This window comes from Haliotis rufescens, unplaced genomic scaffold, assembly GCF_023055435.1.
Source record: "Haliotis rufescens isolate VD_foot unplaced genomic scaffold, xgHalRufe1.0.p SCAF_16, whole genome shotgun sequence".
Lineage (NCBI taxonomy): Eukaryota > Metazoa > Mollusca > Gastropoda > Lepetellida > Haliotidae > Haliotis > Haliotis rufescens.
Window position 1 is genome coordinate 6,663,697 of NW_025963846.1, and position 20,885 is coordinate 6,684,581.

A 20,885-nucleotide genomic window follows, 5' to 3' on the forward strand; every position below is an offset into this window, starting at 1 on the left:
AAGGACAAATTTCAAGATTCCTGTAACGACTGTTTCCACTCTGGTGGCAATAATGTTACCAGGGTTGTAACCAGAAGTGTCACGCTCTAAGAAGGAGCTTAGAATAGTTGCTAATAATCAACTTTTACCCGACGAGTATGTCAAACACTTAGTAAGACAAACCTGATGATACCAATGGCCTTCTTGTCATCTGAAAGGTAGGAGACACTTTACACATATTTTTCGGTTACGTGTCGTTGATATCGAATGCATTGTTTCAACACCAGAGAAGATCCGAGGAAGTGCAGCCTGTTTGCCGCTGCAGTCAATGTTGTGAGCAGTCTGAGACTTGAAAAGGAAGTGGACATCTACTTGACTGTCCGGGAGATACAGTGTAGAAATGGGCAGCCCGTTGCCTCGCTGGTAAGCACAATTTTCCTGTTTTGTTAACATCTTTGTATGATAGAGCTGTTTGGCGACGCTTTTTGAACAATATTTTAGTTATACCACGGTGTTTCAGGACCAAGACGTCACACCTAGACAACTTCCACGTCAGTGAAAATAAAAGCCAAAAAAATCCATTTTAATAATCATAAGAAATCTTTGCTAATAGCAGAATAAGTTGTACGATTCAGAGAATACGGTATGCAAGTTTATATATAATCAGCATCAATTAGTGGTGAATGTGAGCGTATCCTGCCAAACTGGTGGCACCCGTCACACACCCATGCAACAGCAAGACAAGAACGGATGTCATGCTGACAAATTTTAAAAATATAATCACGGCGAACTGGTTTATCATAAATGTGGAACGTGATTGGAAAAAAACTCTCTTCTTTGTTACACAGGAGGACTACAGATACCTGTACGAGTTAGCCAGTCACCAGCTGCAGTCTACAAACCCCTTCACAAACAACTAATTCTCGACGGGCACCACGAATCTTTTTATATACCACTTTATGTTCTTTCAATGTCTCAGTGTTACATATGGAATTCACTGATGAATGCGTGTTTGTCAAATGTACAGTGATATTGATGAAATGTTACGAAGAGCATCGTAACGCCGGACTCATGGAAATGCACTATATACTTTTTCTGTCTGAATATTATGACATATTGTTTGTTGCTTCAAACATTCAGTGAACTGGTTACCGTTGACTCGCCTGATACGTTCATAACTGCATAAGCATCCAATTAAACTAAATACCTTCCTTCTGGATGTTACCTAAAACAATATGTGCACATCTGATGGCACACAAGTTCAGTAGCGTGTATGGCCACCATGGGCGTTGACAACTGCCACACAACGGCTCCGCATGGACCTTGTGATGCTTATGAACACATGATTGGGAAGACGACGCCATTGTTGCTGGAAAATGGTGCCAAGATCTTTCAAATTCTGTGGTTGGTTCTGGAGAGTGCGCAGACCTCTGCCAAAAGCATCCCAGATGGGATTGAGGTCGGGAGACCTTGACGGCCAGTCCATGACGTTGACTCCCGCATTCTGAAGGAAAATCCTTGTGGTTAAAATTCCTTTATCCACACAAGATCTTTCGCCGTTCAACGGCTCTTCAGGTGTTTCTTTTTTGTGTGATCCACACTCTCAGAATGTGTCACCTAATCGCCAGCACCAAAAGTCAGTGATCTAACCCAATCAGCCACCGAGGATTGTACAGAAATGGAAGTCCGACAAATGGTAGTCTGATTCACGTACTTTGTGTACCCCTCAGACAAGTGTACTTTGGCACGGCTCCCATGGCCGAAAGCCTTGAATACGCATTGCCTTTTGAAAAGCAATTATTTTTTTATATTTTATTTAAAGATTTATTTAAATGTTTTGTGCCTCGATCAAGGATAGAGTGCTGATTGAATACTATGCATTTCTTCCTGTTTCTATTTTAGCCTTTTCAGACACCTATTTCGTCTGACAGTGCCTTGTTTCTGACCGCTTCATTGTAAACACGATATTTTACCTTCACATCTGTAGCAAATAAAGACTCTGCAGAGCTGCTTCCTTTAGTCGTGCCTGAACAGTACGTTCATCGAATCGCAAAATCGGCCTGCCTATGATTCTTGGTTTGTCAGCACCATAGCCATGCTCGTTTGGTTAAATGTGCATCACCTTGGACCTTTCTGTCATATCATGCTGGCATGCCATGACATGACTGTTATACCCATCTCACTCGCGTGCTAATGCTCTTTAACCTTCAGGGACACGAGTTGCCAGGTTGTCTAAGGCGCCGCCAATCGCTGTGCAGAGTTACGTCCCGTGGGCAAGCCAGAAACTTCGATTGTGGGGTTCGAATCCCGGTTCGCCAAGATGATGTTTCTAAGTTTGTGAGCACCATAACCGTGCTTATGGGTTTCAGTGGTAAAGTGAGACCAGCATCACTTAGGGATTTTCTCTCACACGTGATAATGTAACTAGAATATTGTGCAAAGCGTCGTTTAACCCAACTCACTCACTGAAACGCGGGAATGATAACGCCTAATATTTCCGCGAATAAACTAGACTGTGAATATTTGTGGGAAGTAACTCATACAACTGCTTATCAAAATGTTTTGAATGACATTTAGAGTCGCAATAATTTTCCTGGTGCAGTACGGCCTTGTGCATTTGACATTTTGTCGACTGTTGTATAGTTGCTTTATGTGTTGCACGTCCCAGTAAAGCCTCACCATAATGAGTTGGATTAAATGTCGCTTTGCACAATATTTTGGTTGTATCAGGACGTAATACAGGTCTGAGAGACCACGTGCCACACAACAACATATTCCAACCTGTCAATCGGTATTTGTTTTGTTTTGTTTGTTTGTTTGTTGTCTTGCAGACTATTGTAACTTAGTATTTTGTGTTTGTTGCTTTAAGCCGCAAATTATTCCAGCTATCAGATGGCAGTCTCTAAATAGTCGAATTTGGACCAGTCAACCCACTGATTGACATCATGAGCATCAACATGTGTGTTGAGGTATGCATGAAGGAAAGGAGATGCAATGCAAATATATTGAGAAACATGTTTGCATGTACGAAAAGAATGTTCAATGCAAATATATTGAGAAACATGTATGCATGTACGAAAAGAATGTACAATGCATATATATGGAGCTATGCGTGTATGAAAAGGAGATGATAACATGTTTGTTGAGATGTGCATGTATGATACGGAGATACAATGCCTGTGTGTTGAGATATGCAGTTGTTATAAACTGCGAATGCCGCTTGGACCTGAAGGCGTCAGCCAAATGTTCACATCAGCAGTAGCATCCTCAGATCTGAAAACACATATATGTTTGGTGGAATTATTGATATTGTAAATACAAAAGTAATTGTCCAGTTTCGGTAATACTATCTCTCTAAAGTAAATTGTTTGATAGGCATTACTTAGAAGTTGACTGATGACAAAGTAGAGAGAATTCATGGAAAATAATTGTTTTAATTTTTGTAAAGGCGACGTTTCGGTATAGATCCTTATACCGTTGTCAAAGAAGTTATTATCGAGAAATTGTCTCTATTTTCTCTCTAAGGTAAATGAAACAGAAATGACGTCACCGTAGAATGAAGTGCCTTCATCACACGAATTAATAATATCATAGTATCATGAGATCACTTTATCATATATTTATTGAATGTTGCATAAACATCTACCGAAATTAATCAGTGAAAAGGAATACGTTCAAATTAAATGGAAATTATACATATTTGCTTGTGCATAAACATCAACAATTTCTTGGATAGCTGATTGAAGTGACAGGTTCAGCTGTGTCATTTAAATGTAAGGCATCTAACGTGCCAGCACTATGGTACAACGGCGTTATATGGGGCGGTGGGGGCCTTGGGGTTAAGTTGTTCGCTCGTTACGCCCAAGGCCCTGATTCGATTCCCCACATGGGTGCAATACCCACTTCTGGTATCCCCAGCCGCCATATTACTGGAACCGGCGTAAGACCATACTTACTTATTCTCTCGCATCGGCAGTATATAGAGACACCATTTACGGAGATAAAGCGCATATGTCCAACCTGGATGAACGTCTTGCATAAAGAGGAATATGAAGTCACGTCACAACGAAATGCTATCCGCTTCTTTTTCCTATCATCGTCATACTGCCTTTTGTCAGTTGTCCCGTCGCGCCCTCTTCTTCTTTCACCAATATATACTGATGATTCCAACGTACACAGTAAAAAATGTTCAAATGTTAACCTCGCATTATTTGCCAGGTAACAACAGTTCCTTGTATTTTAAGTCTAAACATCCATGTACTATCCATATTTGGTAGAATGAAGCCATCCAACTGACTTAAATGTTATAAGTCCGTATTGATTTAACTAAAGGTAATATTGACACGTTGTTTGAACGAGGAAATGTTATCTCATCTGTCGTTATTTGCACGTCATGAATAATGTAGATACCAATGTGATGAGGCAAGACAGAATGGCCACCTGTATTAGACATACTTCTTAAAAGGACCGAGGACCGATCATGTTCTATGGAGGCCCTGATTGTACCCTGCTTTATTTGTCAGGCACAAGTCGAGGAATGAGAAACGTTCCTTGTCAATGAAGACATTTGACTGTGCCATATTTTCGTTGCTGTAATTTATCGTTCAGTCAGTGTGTATTTAGGATATGTCCGCAGAGACTTTATTTTTTTGCGAACCACACATTGACCTAATAAATATCTGACTTTTCGTGAACAGGACAACATTAATATGTGATGTCTGAAAAATCTGCAGTTCAAGATATCGAGGAAACTTTTACGATCATGTATATCATTTACATATAGCACTTTCATTCGTGACCGGACTGTGATGTCTTTTTGTGACAAAATACTATTCAAACAATTACAACAATGTCATATCAGCTAACAATTCCCGACCTGAATTGAACAGATACATGTATAAAACAACCACTCCATCATCGTCGACACCCACATCTACCCAGGAAGACAAGACAGGCAGTATACTTCAAACGCTCCAGTGTTAAATTCTTTAATTAATGCATTATTATTATATCTGTTCAATAATAAAAGACGGTCAACATACATGTAAGTACAAGAATAATATCACGCCTTATATATCGTGTGAATAATGAACTTCAATCGGTTTCTATAATTAATTCCGTACATACTCAAGACAGGGCATCCATTTATGTGTGGTCATATCGAATTTGCCGTTTCTCTTCAGTGTTTCTTTGTTTCGTTCAATTTCATCCCAGACATGTTCGATTGGTGACATATCAGGGGATCTTGCAGGAGACGGTATCTTATTATTTTGTGTTTGTTGTTTTACGTGGCACAATATTCTAGCTATATGGCGATGTGCCTGTAAATAATCGAGTCTGGACTAGAAACTCCAGTGATTGACATCATGAGTATCGTTCCATGCAATTGGGATACAATGACATGCATCAACCAAGTCAGCGAGCCTGACCACCCCATTCCGATCACACGACATGCATAGATGACCGGTTCTAACCCGGATCTCGGTGACACATTAACATTCCCCTGGGTCATATCTTTTACAACCTGTGGTCAGACATGATCGTGCAGGAATGGCACTCACAGGCCGTTCTGTTGCAGCATGGGTACATGTCATTTCCAGAAACTGCAAATAAATGTATTTATCACAAAACAAAGTTTTATCCTCGAACTGTATTGTGAAGAAGTACATGACGCTTTGTAACCTGCAAAGAGTGTCTTTGTGTACCATGTTAGTCAGTGTCGTGCTCTTATACTCATGAAACTGCTTCTTATGTGGATGTTATCAATTATTACAGTAGTTGCATTGGCAGCTGAGTAATGTATGGGACATATATATATATATATATATATATATAGAATACTAAACGAGCTCCCGTGTAATGCCAATTTTATGAAACGAGTGAGTAGTTGTGGTATCTGACGAGCGAAAGCGAGTCAGATACCACAACTCTTCACGAGTTAGACTTCATGCACACTCGTTCCGCCTTGTGGAACGGGGCCTTGCACCTCAAAGTTTACAATCACGTCACAATACCCGATGACGTAATTTGTGGAATTTTGTTGCAAGATCCATCGGCGAAACAATGCCATGTGACGTCAGCCTAGCAACAAGGTTGCTGGGGTCATCGACTGTGCATAAGCTCCTCTCGGTGATCTATCAACTCCACACGCAATGTCGTTGAATAAGCCAAGGGATGTTGAGAGCTTTCAATATTTGTTCGTGAAACGTGTTCCGAGAGTACATAAGCACGCGTTTTGGTATTACACAATGTGTAATACAGCTGTATGTTTATTAAACGGGTGATCTCTTCACGGGCAAGTGGTAAATATAAAAATGTAGTGATGCATTTATACAGATACCATGAATGACAACATCCGCGTCAAAAATTTCTTATCACAAGGAAAGTGATCACACTATTGATGTACACACATTTTCCTGTACATGGTCCTTTTATACAGACAATTTTCGTTAAATAAGCACAGTTAAAGTTGGCCTAGTTCGCTGCATACATTCTACACTTTGTAGTCCATCACAAGTTTATTTAGGTGACAAAATGCACTTATACTTCTTATTTCCAGATTAGATTAACAAAATTCGGAATATCCCAATTGGTATGTTCATTAAAAGCAGTCCTGACTGCGAACCATAGACTCAACTACTTGTGAATATGAGCGCTAAAACCCTTTCCATATTCATAAGAAATCTCTACCAAAAGACATGTTGATTGTACGATTCTGACTATATCATGAACATGTGTTTGTCAATCACTATCAAATAGTGATGACACCAAGTGTGTCCTGTGAAACTGTGAGCGTATCCTGTGAATAGTGAACTCATATGGTTATGTAGTACCATGCAGACAACTATGAATATTTCTGAATTAAAGAAGCGTGCAGGAACATGTTAATAAAGTAACTACCGATGCCGAAACAAAAACTAACACAGATAGCTTAAACCCTGGATACTTGTCATGTTTAATAATAGTGACAGTTCAACAAGTTAGAGCATGGTATCACAATAAACACACACATATTCTCCTTGTATACCCATGGACCACGTGACGCAACTGTCAACACCCTGTTGTATTATATTGAATGTGTGTAATCTCTGTAAGTATTTTTTTCAACAATTGTGGAAATATATTTCCGTGTTGCTTACGAGGAATATCTAATGGCAATGTGTCGAGCCATTAAGCAAATGGCTGTGAGTGATTTGGCTGGGTATAGTAGCTCCTAGTAGGCCTAGTAGGAATAGCTTCCATGGTTCTGGTTCCATGTACTCATTGCGCTGGCTTTAATGGTAAGGCCTTTGGGATGAATTGATTTCATATCATATACAGCACGTCTGGAACCATGATTACTCAACATGCCATTGTTTACCTGATTCTGATGCTGGTATGGAGGCCGCAAGGTGAGATATATGTCTTTATTCCATACATACACCTGATGCCAATCAGGAAAAATCTACATTTCAAATAAATGGATTCATAACTAAACATGCAACAAAAGAAATATTTTAATTCTGACTAAACATACATTGTGAAAGTTGACAAAACCGTTTCTGAGAATAGCATTGTCCCTTGTTATTAACCAATGTATCAGCCGGTATTCATATTCAATCAATCCGGGGCGGTCGGGTAGCCTTGTGGTTAAAGCGGTCGATCGTCACACCGAAGACCCGGGTTCGATTCCCGATATGGGTACAATGTGTGAAGCCCATTTCTGGTGTCCCCCGCCGTGATATTGCTGGAATATTGCTAAAAGCGGCGTAAAACCATACTCACTCACTCAATCAATCCTGATGTTTGTTTCAGTTTCTGGTGAAGACGCTTGTCTCTGTGTGACTGGCTCCAACTGCCCCGGGGACTGTAACCTAGGTAATGTTGATACCGATTGTTTGAGTTATGTGGATCACTAGTGGCGTGTACGGGTTCTTATAATCACGCGCTTAACGGACATGTACATCATGGGATACATGTAACGAATTTATTATTACGAGTTCAAATGTTCCAAAGAGTTACTTCTGTGAAATATTTTGTGTGTGATAATCAGAACTGTATGGAGACTCTAGAGTGGTAAGTCGCTGGCGAACAGTGTCAGTAGTGACGTGACAAGCCAGTGAAGCAGCATTTATACAGTAAGACATAAGAATATCTGTGATTAATTGATTGAGTATGGTTTTACGCAGCTTTTAGCAAAATTCCAGCAATATCACGGCGGGGGACACCAGAAATGGATTTTACACATTATACTCATGTGGGGAATCGAGCCCGGATCTTCGGCGTGACGAGTGAACGCTTTACCACTGGGCTTCACCACCGCTCAATCTGTACTGGCCGGTCAGCCGATTTTGTATTGAGTTTTACAAGACGGTGACTGGCCAATCCGAACTATGATAAATCGAGAAGCGATAATTCCTATTCCATGCCAGACATGTATCGTTCAAAAAGCTTTTTCATGGAAGGTTTCAAATCAGAAGACTACGGCATACATGTGCCTCAGTTATGACAGGCATTCTGTAGATAACATTGATATATTTACCTAATGTATGTTTTTGAAATAAATATTATTTACAAAGATACGTATTAAATATACATGAAATAATGCTTTCCCAACCATTCACGATGGTTGTTTGATACTGATACCGTTATCATATAACAACCCCAACATATATAACTCTAAACTCGTTTTTGTGTGTATACTCAGCGTCATCATTGAAGGTTCACCTAGGTATGTAGGGCCTAAAAATGAACATCTGCCATCGAGCATCAGTAGGTCCGAGTATGTGATAAGCAGTTGTAGATTAAACAGGTTGTTTATGCCTATTTCACACTTATTGGATGCTTCTATGAAACTATAAAAAATACAACGGCTATTAAAATTATGTGAAGATTGAAGGTGATGGATAAAGCTATCCAAAACACACAACTGAACGCAAAAAGTGGTTTATCCCATGTATGTGCACTACATTATTAGTATCATTCAATATGAGTAAAGAATGTTTCATTCTAGATGAGGGGGCACGGGTGGCCCAGTCGTCTAAGGCGCGGCGATTCGCTGTGCAGAGTTGCGTCCCTTGGGCACGCCAGAAACCTTCGATTGTGGGTTTGAGTCCCGGTTCTCCCCGATTATGTTTCTAGGTTTGTCAGCACCATACCCGTGCTCGTGGGTTTCACCAAAGTGGTAAAGGTCTGAGACCTGCATCATTTCGGGCTTTCCTCCCGCATTATACTGACACGCCGCGATATAACTGGAATACTGTTAAAAGCGGCGTTAAACCCAACTAACTCACTCCTTCCTGAGAGTTGAAAATGCGACGATTTAATAATATGATTATCTCTTTATCTGCGCGAAACCCTTATAGTGTTTCTGAGTGCGTATCTTCAGGTTTGTGTGTATGCACATGTCTCGACCACACTTACACGTTCGCCCTTCTCCATCTCATGAGACGTGTAAATATCATGAATAGGAAACCGATAGCATTATTGAGGACAAGGGTTTGGACAAGACATGTTTTTTTAATTCCAGATGACTTTTAAATTGCATTAATAAATATATGCGACAAAACTCTTTCCATAATCATAAGAAATATCGGCGGAAAGCAGAGTCCATTGTACAGTTCCTACTGTATCATAAGCACGTGTTTCTGATTCACCATCAAATATTTATCACACGAGGTGCTCGCCAAAGGTTCTGCGTATCCTTCCCTACAGAGACATCCGTAATAAACACATGCATAGCCGTGTGAACTGTTTACCTGACAAGGCACGGGAACATTTTGCACAAGTGAAAGTAGGAAATTGAATCGGAAATAATTTTTGTCACTGATGCGTCAAATTTGGAAATATCCTCTACGTATATGAGATGAAACAAATATATATGAACATTTATGCCAGTATAAATACTGTGTCCACAGTTACAGTTACTATTACGAGTATCATAAAGGAGATATACTATACACAAACACATTGTCAAATTTACGTATTTACTTTTCATAATTCTTTTTCAATTTCGGGAATGAATGCCATAAGTAGCAATGCAATTCGTGATGGGAAATAATTTGACCATGAACACCCGTGGCAGAGCATTGACGAAATAACAACTTGAAGGTAATGCATGATGATTGATAGTTAACTGTGTTTGAACAGAACCGATACGTTACACTTGTGAAAAAAGACAAGACCCATTTCTAAACAAAACGAATTGGCTGTAAAGAATACGTTAAATTGCGAAAATATTATTACTAATAACTTACCCAGTGTGTATATATGTGCTATGCTCGTCTTGCCGTTAAGCTGGCTCAGTGGAACGGAGTCTATCTTAGCCAACCATAGCAGAATTGTGTAATGATACATTTTGTAACGAACATCACGTCTCCGTGGCTTAATCTTAGATAGTGTGCGCATGTAAATATTGTAAAATTGTAGGGTGATTTTTTTAATAAATAATTTTACCTCTGCCAATATGAAATATTTTCTTTTTACCCGTGTATTTCCCCTCATAAATTTAATCTTGTAGACTCGAATTTATACTGTGAAGGCTTAGAACAGTCACATTAAACTGTCTATATATTGAAAACATCAGTATATGGTGTTACCCCCTCGCGCTCTTTGATGGCCTGAACCCAACGTCGTTATCGTTGTTGTGGGAACTGGTGTCAGATCCGGTACCTGCGTCCTGAACGTCATATACTGGCAGATATCGTTGCTGGAATATTAGGCACAAATTGGCTCATGACAATATGAAACATTTAATATGCAATACTAACTTCCATACTCTGCAGGGGTAGAGTCAACCACGTTCTCAGATGGAGTATAATTCATTAAGAATCAATTGGAGCAAATCGCATTTCAACTATTCTAAATGCACAAGTAGGACTGTGTTATTGTATTAATTACTAGATACGCTTGACGAAATATGTACTTTGCTCTATACAAAGGTCAAGTCCATCTTTCTTTCATTCATACTTTCTGTCATTCAACCATTCAGACACCGATGTTAGCACTTAACTGGCACTGCAATTGTTTGTGACTAGATTTGGTACCTCACTTCTACATCAACAAAATTGAATAAAATACACACTGTTCCGTGTATGCAACTACACATCCTACCACCTTGCTTAGGAATGATTAACGTGAATATTTAATTCATAGTGAAAACGCTACAATCTTTTTTTAAAATTTGTCACGCAGCTGCTAGAACATTAAACTAACATTAAATAATGGGTTACTCTGCTCTGTTTGATGTGAAGTACAATGGCTGACCCGCAACAAGTACTTGACCACAAGCCAGTCAACATGAGGGGCAACACAAGATAAAGAATATATCACAGACAAAGATACATTAATAATGCCCTTATGTCCATAGACGAAAGATAATGCTACTTGAATTAAAGCTATAAACAACTTTAAATGAAAGGAGATATTATGAGACTGTATTCAGAGTAACTCCGGTAATTCATATCTGATACACTATATCGCAATGTGATGTTTCTAACATACAACACATTATGATAATGTTTATTAATACAGTGAATATAGCCCCACAAGCAAGGAGTACCTTTACATCTAGGGACAACAGTACCTACACCATCACCGGCCAGGCAACCTGGGTTACTGATGGTGTGACGTCACGGCGGTGTTCATCAGTCTCGTCCATATCTCCGGCATGGGAGGCTGAGTTTGGACAGAACAGGACAATCAGCAGGATCAAGATATTCTGGGAAGGTACTATAACAAAACCAGTGACCAAATGTATCAAATAACGACCGACATAATTGAAAGGAGTTGAGTTGTCATGGTAGTAATGAGTTTTCACATTAATAATGATGGGTTGTATTAATATGAGTCTATCAGTCATTTAACTGGCACGTTTTGAACTGTGATATGTTGCCATCTGGAAGTGTATTCATTGCAATCTCATTGCATTCATTGCAATCTCATTGCATTCATTGCAATCTCGTTTGTTCACATTCCTCAAAACATTTTCCAGAGCAACAGGGTGATATAACTATGTCTGTAGTTGGCAGGATATGTCATTTACAGGAATTTACGCGAAAATTTACATGATAATACCTAGTTTCTTCACGTTCTTCAATACACATTTCAGGTCCACAGAATGATGTTAGTGTGACGGTAGATGGCAGAATATGTCACAGTGAGAACAGCTCCAACACATGGATGTCAGAGTACACCCTGATCTGTGAAGTACCAGTGACAGGGGACAACCTCCTGATACGTCGCCAACCTACAGGACAATCCCTGAATTTGAGTCTCTGTGAAGTGGAAATATACGGTAATTTTAATCATATGTAATTAATTAATGATAATATGTGTTATTGTTCTTAGACACCTAAAATATTCTTAAAATTAAGACAAAACTTCATGCCACCTTTTAGTCATCTCAACTGACTTGATCAGGGACCATTCCCAAACGAAATCGCCAATTCTCTTTGATTGGACGTAATATGAATGTGTTGAGGATTAACTCAACTGTGAACATTTTCAAAAATATGTAAGATTAATGTGAGAGGAAAATCATATCATTTATATATGTTTCTATTCAGATGATTAATTTGTTATATCAGACATGTTGTTATGTTCTTACATATAGACATAGACGATACATTTCAGTTGTTTTTCTTAACTGTGTCGGTAGTAACATCTTCTAACATGTCTACCGCTGCAGCTACTTCCACACCAACAACATCCACAACATTGTCTACAACATCCGTGACTACCCCATTGATAGCATCTTCGACAGTGAGTACAGTATCGGGGGCCAGCATAGATAAGAGTACAACATCCATGCCATCCACCCCAGTAATATCCACAATTATGTCCACTTCAAGAAACGTATCCACAACAACAACCCCGAAAACAACAAAGACCACACCGACAACAACGACCACGTCCATAACAACGACCCCACCCACAACAAGCATCGTCCATTCACCAATTCCAACTGAGACATCAGCGACGTCATCTGCTGAACCAACCACGCCTCCATCTTATGCAGATACAAGTAAGTGTGATACGAGTGTTGGGGGTTCTTGAGAGACAAATGACAAGTACAAAATAGCAGTGTTAATATGTCGCGCTGGCTGTAGCTATTTGCAGCCCTGGACAAAAACGTTAGCTGTATATTATGAGTTCAAGTTGGCCTTACACTTGTCAAATTTGCGGTCATGGAGAGTCATTTCAACCGTAGACTGCATTATGAATTAGTTTTGTTTTAATGTGACGTGGACGATTGCTATTATTTCTATCAAGTTGTGAACTAATAACTTAAAAAAAAACATGGAGCCATACTTCGAACTATGGTAAATCGTACACTTGTTAAGCTTTTAATGTGTTATGGTAGAGTTAATGAATACACTCAGGAACTATGAAATATATTCGCTTCAGCAAAAATTTCCAAGGCGCTGACTTCGTATGCACATATATATGAAAAAGTGAGAATGACAATGTTTGTTTCTCTGAAACCTTGTCTTGGAAGCAGCTAACACATAATTTATATCCATTGCAAGAGCTTGAAGTGTTTTCAAAGAACGAGAAACCTTTAAAGACTAATTACAAATTTCTGACTTTTTGTGCTTTTCACAAAACAAAATCCTGACAATTTTGGCATATTTCCTTCTTAATTTCAGGTTATTGAATTTCAAATAATTGTTACCTAGACTTGAAATCTCTTAATGTACAATAACTGTACAAATCAGATATAGACTTGCCCTTTAATCTATACCAGAAATGCGCATGTTCTTGTGCATGTTCGCCTGCACGTTTTTCTTTACAAGCGTTTGGTTTGTTACTTGGAGATAAGGGTATATGACTGCCAAAAATAATAATCATAAAACTTATATTTATCTATATTAAAATATATGAATTACAATTGACGTTCGAGTTAATGTCAGAACTGTTTTACCTTTTACGCAAGATGGAATCCTGTGAAGGCAGATGGTCGAGACTGTTTGGCGTTGAAGTTTTGTATTTCTATGGTATTTCAATGTCGGTATTATCTTAAATTGTATTACTTGTTATCTATTACCTGTTGTTGCCAATGTAAATCTTCTGCTTATCACAACATATCATGCACATATACCTCTCATCACTTGGTTGCTGTCACTCAAGCTTGATGACGGTGTAAGAATCTACATCAAAACGTCGCTGTATGCAATAAAATTATTATCCTTAAAGTTGTACGTTTTCTTACTTACTTACCAACTTCTAGAACGACAATCAAACAGTAACTTAACGTTCCTGTTACATCAAATGTATAGGAACATAGGAAACTTTGCACTTGCATGCATTATTGTAGCGATCTATAATAACAGGGATGTAATATATCAGGAGAAAAACATTTCAACTCGGGTATCCATCTCTCGGGTATCCATCTGCATGTACAATGTATACACATATCCACTTCGAGTGTTAGATATGAGCATTTGAAGATTTTCAACACGCTGCTGAGTATGAGATATAAAGTATTAACAAACATGTTAACTTCTAAATCATATAATAAAGTATTTAGTGCTCTCCATTTTGTTTTGTCCCTGCAGCAACTTGAACTAATGTGAAGATAGTTTGATACTGAAGCCCAGTTACTTCAAAACACTGTCAATTGCAGGCACGACGATAGCTGCAGTCGTAGGAGTGGTCGTGCTGCTGCTGATAATCATAGTACTAGCAGTCGTTTGCAGGTAAACCTCTACACGTCTATTGTATATTCTATTTTGTCATATGTCCAAGACAATTTGATATGGTATCGATGGAATCCGGAATCTGTAAATGTGCATTCCAGTTTTATCAATAGGGACATTTTAAGGTAATATTGACCTCGATTTAGCTTGAGCATATTGTCACGATGGCTTGTCTAAACTGTTATTTAATGTCACGTGCGAGAACATATGTGTGTGTAACTATTCATACTACTTTTGCAGAAAGCAGTTTAAGGAAAGAGATAACCCCAAGGATGCAGAAACAAAAGGTAACCAGTAATGTTTGGTATATGGCGAGTGAGTGAGTGATCGAGAAACCCAAGGACGCAGACTTAGTGCTGTCAAACCTAGAAACATAAGTACCACATACATAATGGTTTTGGTATATTAACATCATCGACGTTAAATTCTTGGAAATATATAATCTTTTATTGTTCTTTTCATAAATATGTGCACATTCACACGGCTTTATATATGATGTATCTCATCTGCTGATATACTTTGGTTGTAAATTGTATAAGGTAAGGATAAGAATTTATGGATGAACAACTTCTTTATTACAATTAAGAGCGACGTTTCGGTGTAGGTTCTAACACCGTTATCAAGCAAGTGATGAGCCTACGTCGAAACGTCGCTCTTAATTGTAATAAAGAAGTTGTTTATCCATATATTATTATCCTTACTTAGTACTCCAACTTCTAAATGCCTATCAAAGAAATGTTACTTGTGTGTTTACATAATGCTTGATAATCACGGAATCCAGAGGCCGGCAGGAATCAAGCGATAGGGATCGATGAAGTCACCCAACCCAACTCCACGGTATTTAATCTTAATGAGTTCCAAAGTATGGAACTTCCTGCTTACCCGGAGGAATATCCTGCGTCTATTACTGGAACCTCCCAGAGCCATATCCCGAGTGTTGTTGGTGTAAAATATCTCCCAAGCTACATCAGAGAGAGGCTGGATTCTATTATCAGTACAGAGTACAAGGTAAGTAATTTACCCCCGGGATAGTTATACCGATTGTTCCTATTAATTTGAAATAATATATACGACTCATGGAAGAGAGAGGTTTGTCGAATGCTTCTTTGAACAGTTTCAGTTATTTCAGTTATTTCACGGAATGCCATCTTGATGTTGTAGGAAGGTCCGAAGTAATTAAGGTTTTAGACGTATAGAAACATTATTGGAATCATTTGGGATTCGATAATCACTGGTCCACAATATGATTTATTCTAACCTAACGATAAAGATACATTATTCAACTGACATATGAAAGGATTTATGTAATAAATAATGTACTCAAAATCTCTATTAATTTAGTAATTAGAGTATATGGTATTCAAAAATTATTTAAACAAGAACCCATAGCTTCTTGTAAGAAACTGAATATCATGATCAGTGGAAGCAGCGCAACAGAAGGCTGTTATAAGCAGCTGCAAAATGTAAGAATAAGACCTTATTTTTGTATGCTTTCACGCTGAAAAACGGGTTTTCGGATATGATACCGCTCACTTTCAGATGATGCCGACCGGTCTGAGAAGCACTCATAAATACGAGACGGCAACAAGGGAGGAGAATATGTACAAGAACCGCTACACTAACATATTACCAAGTAACACTTCATTTAAAAGTTCTCAAGAAATCGCATTATGATTCCTTATATCTAGTTTGATTCTCTTACATTTTTATTAAGAAATTAAGAATTATTAGAATAATATGAGACAGTTATCCAATTCACCTGCCTATTCATGTGTATGTGACGGGTGTCACCGTAGGGTCAGGATACGTAACCTTTTCTCGAAAACATGGTATCATCAGTATTTGAAAGTGGCTCGTGGACAGAAGCCTATGATACAGTCTGAATCGTTCGATGGTTTAGCAGTGTTTTCTTATTATTATGAAAGTATTGTTGCTTATATTGTCATAGTCTTCCTTTGGTGTCTCTTCATTCTATTAAAGCATCTGTAGTACAATACATCTGAATATATGACATGTGTTGATGCGTCACAATGTTATAATTGCCATGCTACGAAGTATAGCATCTTTATCATGTACTGTCAACAGATGACGACTCACTGGTGCCTCTACGGAAGGAAGGTGGAGCGGATTACATCAACGCATCCTACATTCACGTAGGTAGAGAGGGGCGATAAGTTAACGATCTTACAGATATAGATATTTATCATTATGGGTATGTTTCACAGCAGCGTAAAGCCAACGGATAAAAAGGGTATTCGTTAGGGTCATACACGGATAAAGATGCAAATATGAACTTGTTTACAAACAAAGGCTTTGTCCTTGCCAACCGGCAATCGAGTCAGAAATAACCATCGTGAATCTTGAGAAACTGCTGGGACAATTGTTATCATTTCCAAAACAATAGCCTGAGATACGGAAATTCAGTGTCTTACTGGTGCGTGACTGAGACATTTTAGAAGTTTCGGCAACTTTGAGATATAAATTGCGAAACAATTTAGCGAGGACACTAGCATTGTGGGATCAGTTTCCGTATCTTTGCGAACAGGCCTCTGCGGCTTTGGGTCCATTCCCCTAATATAAAAAGTTGGATTTGGCCGAAATATGTCCTAATTGTTACCATGTTTCAATTTGTCGCTGCGTGTACACCTGACTACGCACTGCCTAACATTATAGCAGGGCAGACTCCATGGATTGACTCGAAAGGCAAGTAGAAACAATAAGTATAGGCAATTGTAATTTGTCCTATTCGTAGTTACTATCTACAGAAAAGGGTTTCAGTTGGAACTATATTGACTGTTGTCACTTGTCACTGACAAATCATCGACGTTCTGGCGTAATATATTTCAATGCGCACATTCCAGGAAAACTTGCAATGTTTAGGTAATGCCTGCGAGAGATGAGAATACGTTTTGCGATGACAAAATTTAGAAATAACATTTTATGATGAAGAGGGATATCAAGCTTGTGTGTCTTTGGATGGTAGATGTCCTGTATGAGGAATAAACACTGCATATTTAGCTCACCAAGTTTTTGTAATTACAACGTTTATTCTTAATACAGGAACGTTTACCATCCCAAAACACCCTCGCGTGATAACCTCTCTTCAACTTTTACAGATATAAAGTAATCATCATAAATATTATATAATGTATTCAGGTTTACAATATGTTAATATGTATGTCAATGTTCGACATACGAATCAACGTCCTTGTCGGTTTCTATCATTTTGTAGAATAAAACATTTTGTTCTTTCAGGGTTTTAAAAGTCCGCGAAAATTCATATCTACGCAAGGTAGGTAATGCTAGGGGTCGCGTTACTTTTCCAATTTGTTGTTTAAGCTACTGCAAAATGTCCGCAACTTCACACGTGCATACGTACATAGGGGGTACACGGGGCAGAATCGTTTAAGGCACCGCAATTCGCTGTTCAGATTTGCATCACCGAGGGGTTTCAGAAACTTTTTATCGTGGGTTCAAATAATAGATTCGTCCTTACTAATATCCTTTGTCCGCACCATACCCATGTTAGTGTTTTCTTTCCAAAGTTGCATTAATTTGCTTCAGGCTTCTCTCACTCTTGAAACTGAAACACTGTTCGGGTGTCGTTAAACTCAAATCGGACACACATAAGATATTGCCATCGGAAATATAATTTCTTTGCACTAAAACGTTTGTAGAGATAAATGGTTTCTTTAAAATGATAATGGGGCGGTGCGGTAGCCTTGTGGTCACGCCAAAGGCAAGGTTTCGATTCCCCACATGGATACAATCTGTGAAGACAATTTCTGGTGTCCTCCACCATGTGATTGCTGGCATGTTGCTGGAAGCGGAATAGAACTATACTCAACCATAATTATCCGCAGGCCCTATGAACTCGACAGTCGTGGACTTCTGGCGCATGGTCTGGCAGGAAGGATCCCGTGAGATCGTCATGGTCACCAATCTATTGGAACAAGGCGTGGTGCGTGGAAATGCTCTCCTTAAAGATCGCTGGGTTTTTGTTCGAGGAAAGGACAATAAACAATACTCTTGTATCCGTCAGGTGGAAAACGAAGATATCAGATATACTGTGTCCATCGACAAATAACAGTCGTAACATTAGCAAGTTTGAGCAAGTTTGGTTTTCTACACTGTGCTTTAATAGCTTTTATTTGAATAAAGCAGTGCATTGACAAAGTACAGTCGTAACATAAGCAATTTTGATCATTTTTAGTTTTATACACTGTGCTTTGATATCTTATGTTTGAATTAAGCAGTCTATAGTAATATATTACTGAGTGCAATGGGATATCTTTGACCGAAGTGTGACTATGTTTACAGCACAAGTGTCACATGTATTGGCTACCAAAGGGAGAAAACGGGTGTTATGGTAACATCAACGTGACACAGGAGAAGACCATACAACGTGCTTACTACACAGTCCGGATCTTCTCGCTGCATCACCGCAAAGTACGTGTGGTAGTCAGAGCGCTTCACCAAAGTCCAAATTATAGCAATATATATAGCTATCCATAGATTTTCGATATGGTGGCTGTTTGACGCATCTTTAATCGCCTTTCAATAATCGGTCAGTTGATCAATGATGACTAACACATGTAACCGCCACAGGTTCATTAACAACTTCGGAAATCCTCCGGTCACGTTTATCGTGTCGGCTATTTTGACGTCTTGTACTTGATGTAAATGTATTACGACGCGCTGTCATTGTGACCTACTTACTGAGGTAGTTCATTGCAGACCTTTCTCATCTAATGGGGATATTATATGAACACATGTGTTGCGTAAGATGTTTATAAAGAGCAAGTTCTGCATCCATACGCTCATGTCACCTCTCTTTTTGGGGAACAATTTTATTCCGCGATATATCTGGTTGTTGTTTGGCTGTCAGTGGAAACATGAAGTCACTCGTACTAAATAGAATTGTGTTTAGATCTTGGCCTACATGGCCTACATTGGCTTGACTTTCACTTTGTGTGAGTTCATTGGAGTATGAACCTTCATAGAGTGAGGGCCAAACATTGTATGAACATCGTCGCATATTGTGGTACCTCTCCAACTGTCTTTATTCAGTTTCTTGAATGACATGTTTTCAGGACGACACTCGACGTGAGGTGACCCAGTATCACTTCACCTCGTGGCCAGACCATGGAGTTCCTACAGCGCCCTCTCTCGTCAGTTTCTGGAGACACGTCAAGACACGCAGTCATCCAAATGACGGACAAGCTGGACCAATAATTGTACACTGCAGGTACGACTGTATTGTATTTGTTATTCAGGTTGGGCTTATATATCGAACTACCGGAATTAGCATCCATTTTGGATTAAATCTAACATACAAAAATGTGTGATCTTAAACATATGAAACATTGATGTTGATACATTAGTGTTGTTTGTAGTGTTGGTGAAATCGACTCAAATATATTTGATTTTAAAAATACCAATAAATCATTCTAACATTAACTGAAAAGGGAAAAAAATAAATTTAGTAATTCAGGTATTGGCTTCATTCTGATAAGGACCGCCTCCGTGGTCTAGTGGTACAGCGTCCGCCCGGAGAGCGGAAGGTCCAGGGTTCGATCCCGGGCCGCGTCATACAAAAAGACGTTAAAAGATTGTACTTGTTGTTACCCTGTCTGGCGCTCGGCATTAAGGGGCTAAAACAAGGACTGGTCGGCTCGGAGTCAGTATACTGTGTCTGAGTGGGGTATTCATGTTAAACTGCGGCATGGTATCTCAGTGAGCTAGCACTATAAATCGGCATCAGTCCGGACTAGTACAAGCAGCCACACACACACATACACGTGCATGCACGTCGCTATATAAGTGCAATAATCTTGGACGCGACGTTAAACCCAATTTCACCTCACCTTATTCTGATAAGGGATTACCAATTAAATAGAAAGGCAGCAGAAGAAGACACGCAATCTTTATACCGATCAAACGTATCATTCACTATCTGCGACTCTCTGGACTGAACCATAGAAAGATTTTACCCCTGAACATCATATGTCATGACGCATGTCGTTCTTACCATTTCATGAAACCAATTAAATAGGTTTTAAAGTGATAGGTACATCACAACACCTGGCAAAGTCTTGTAAGTATAACTCAATCTCCCAAGTCAGTTCAAAAGGAGTTGGGCTTCTCGCTGCTCTGAAGGGTCTAATAATTTGACAACTAAATTTGGGAAGAAAGCCAGATGTTATAAGCAGGAATTATTTCAGAGAA

General features: G+C 39.0%; 1 protein-coding gene across 1 annotated transcript in view; it reads left to right on the forward strand.

Annotated features, from left to right (window-relative positions):
• Nucleotides 1-20,885, forward strand: part of LOC124136609 — a 44,276-nt gene that overhangs the window by 16,296 nt on the left and 7,095 nt on the right. The window contains exons 23-38 of the mRNA XM_048396731.1: nt 267-402; nt 828-892; nt 7,300-7,370; nt 7,774-7,836; nt 11,491-11,685; nt 12,068-12,253; nt 12,647-12,982; nt 14,585-14,657; nt 14,898-14,944; nt 15,439-15,665; nt 16,197-16,290; nt 16,743-16,810; nt 17,913-17,949; nt 18,521-18,618; nt 18,978-19,106; nt 19,751-19,905. Coding sequence (XP_048252688.1) covers nt 267-402; nt 828-892; nt 7,300-7,370; nt 7,774-7,836; nt 11,491-11,685; nt 12,068-12,253; nt 12,647-12,982; nt 14,585-14,657; nt 14,898-14,944; nt 15,439-15,665; nt 16,197-16,290; nt 16,743-16,810; nt 17,913-17,949; nt 18,521-18,618; nt 18,978-19,106; nt 19,751-19,905 — 1,980 coding nt within the window. The remainder of the gene's footprint in view (nt 1-266; nt 403-827; nt 893-7,299; nt 7,371-7,773; nt 7,837-11,490; nt 11,686-12,067; nt 12,254-12,646; nt 12,983-14,584; nt 14,658-14,897; nt 14,945-15,438; nt 15,666-16,196; nt 16,291-16,742; nt 16,811-17,912; nt 17,950-18,520; nt 18,619-18,977; nt 19,107-19,750; nt 19,906-20,885) is intronic.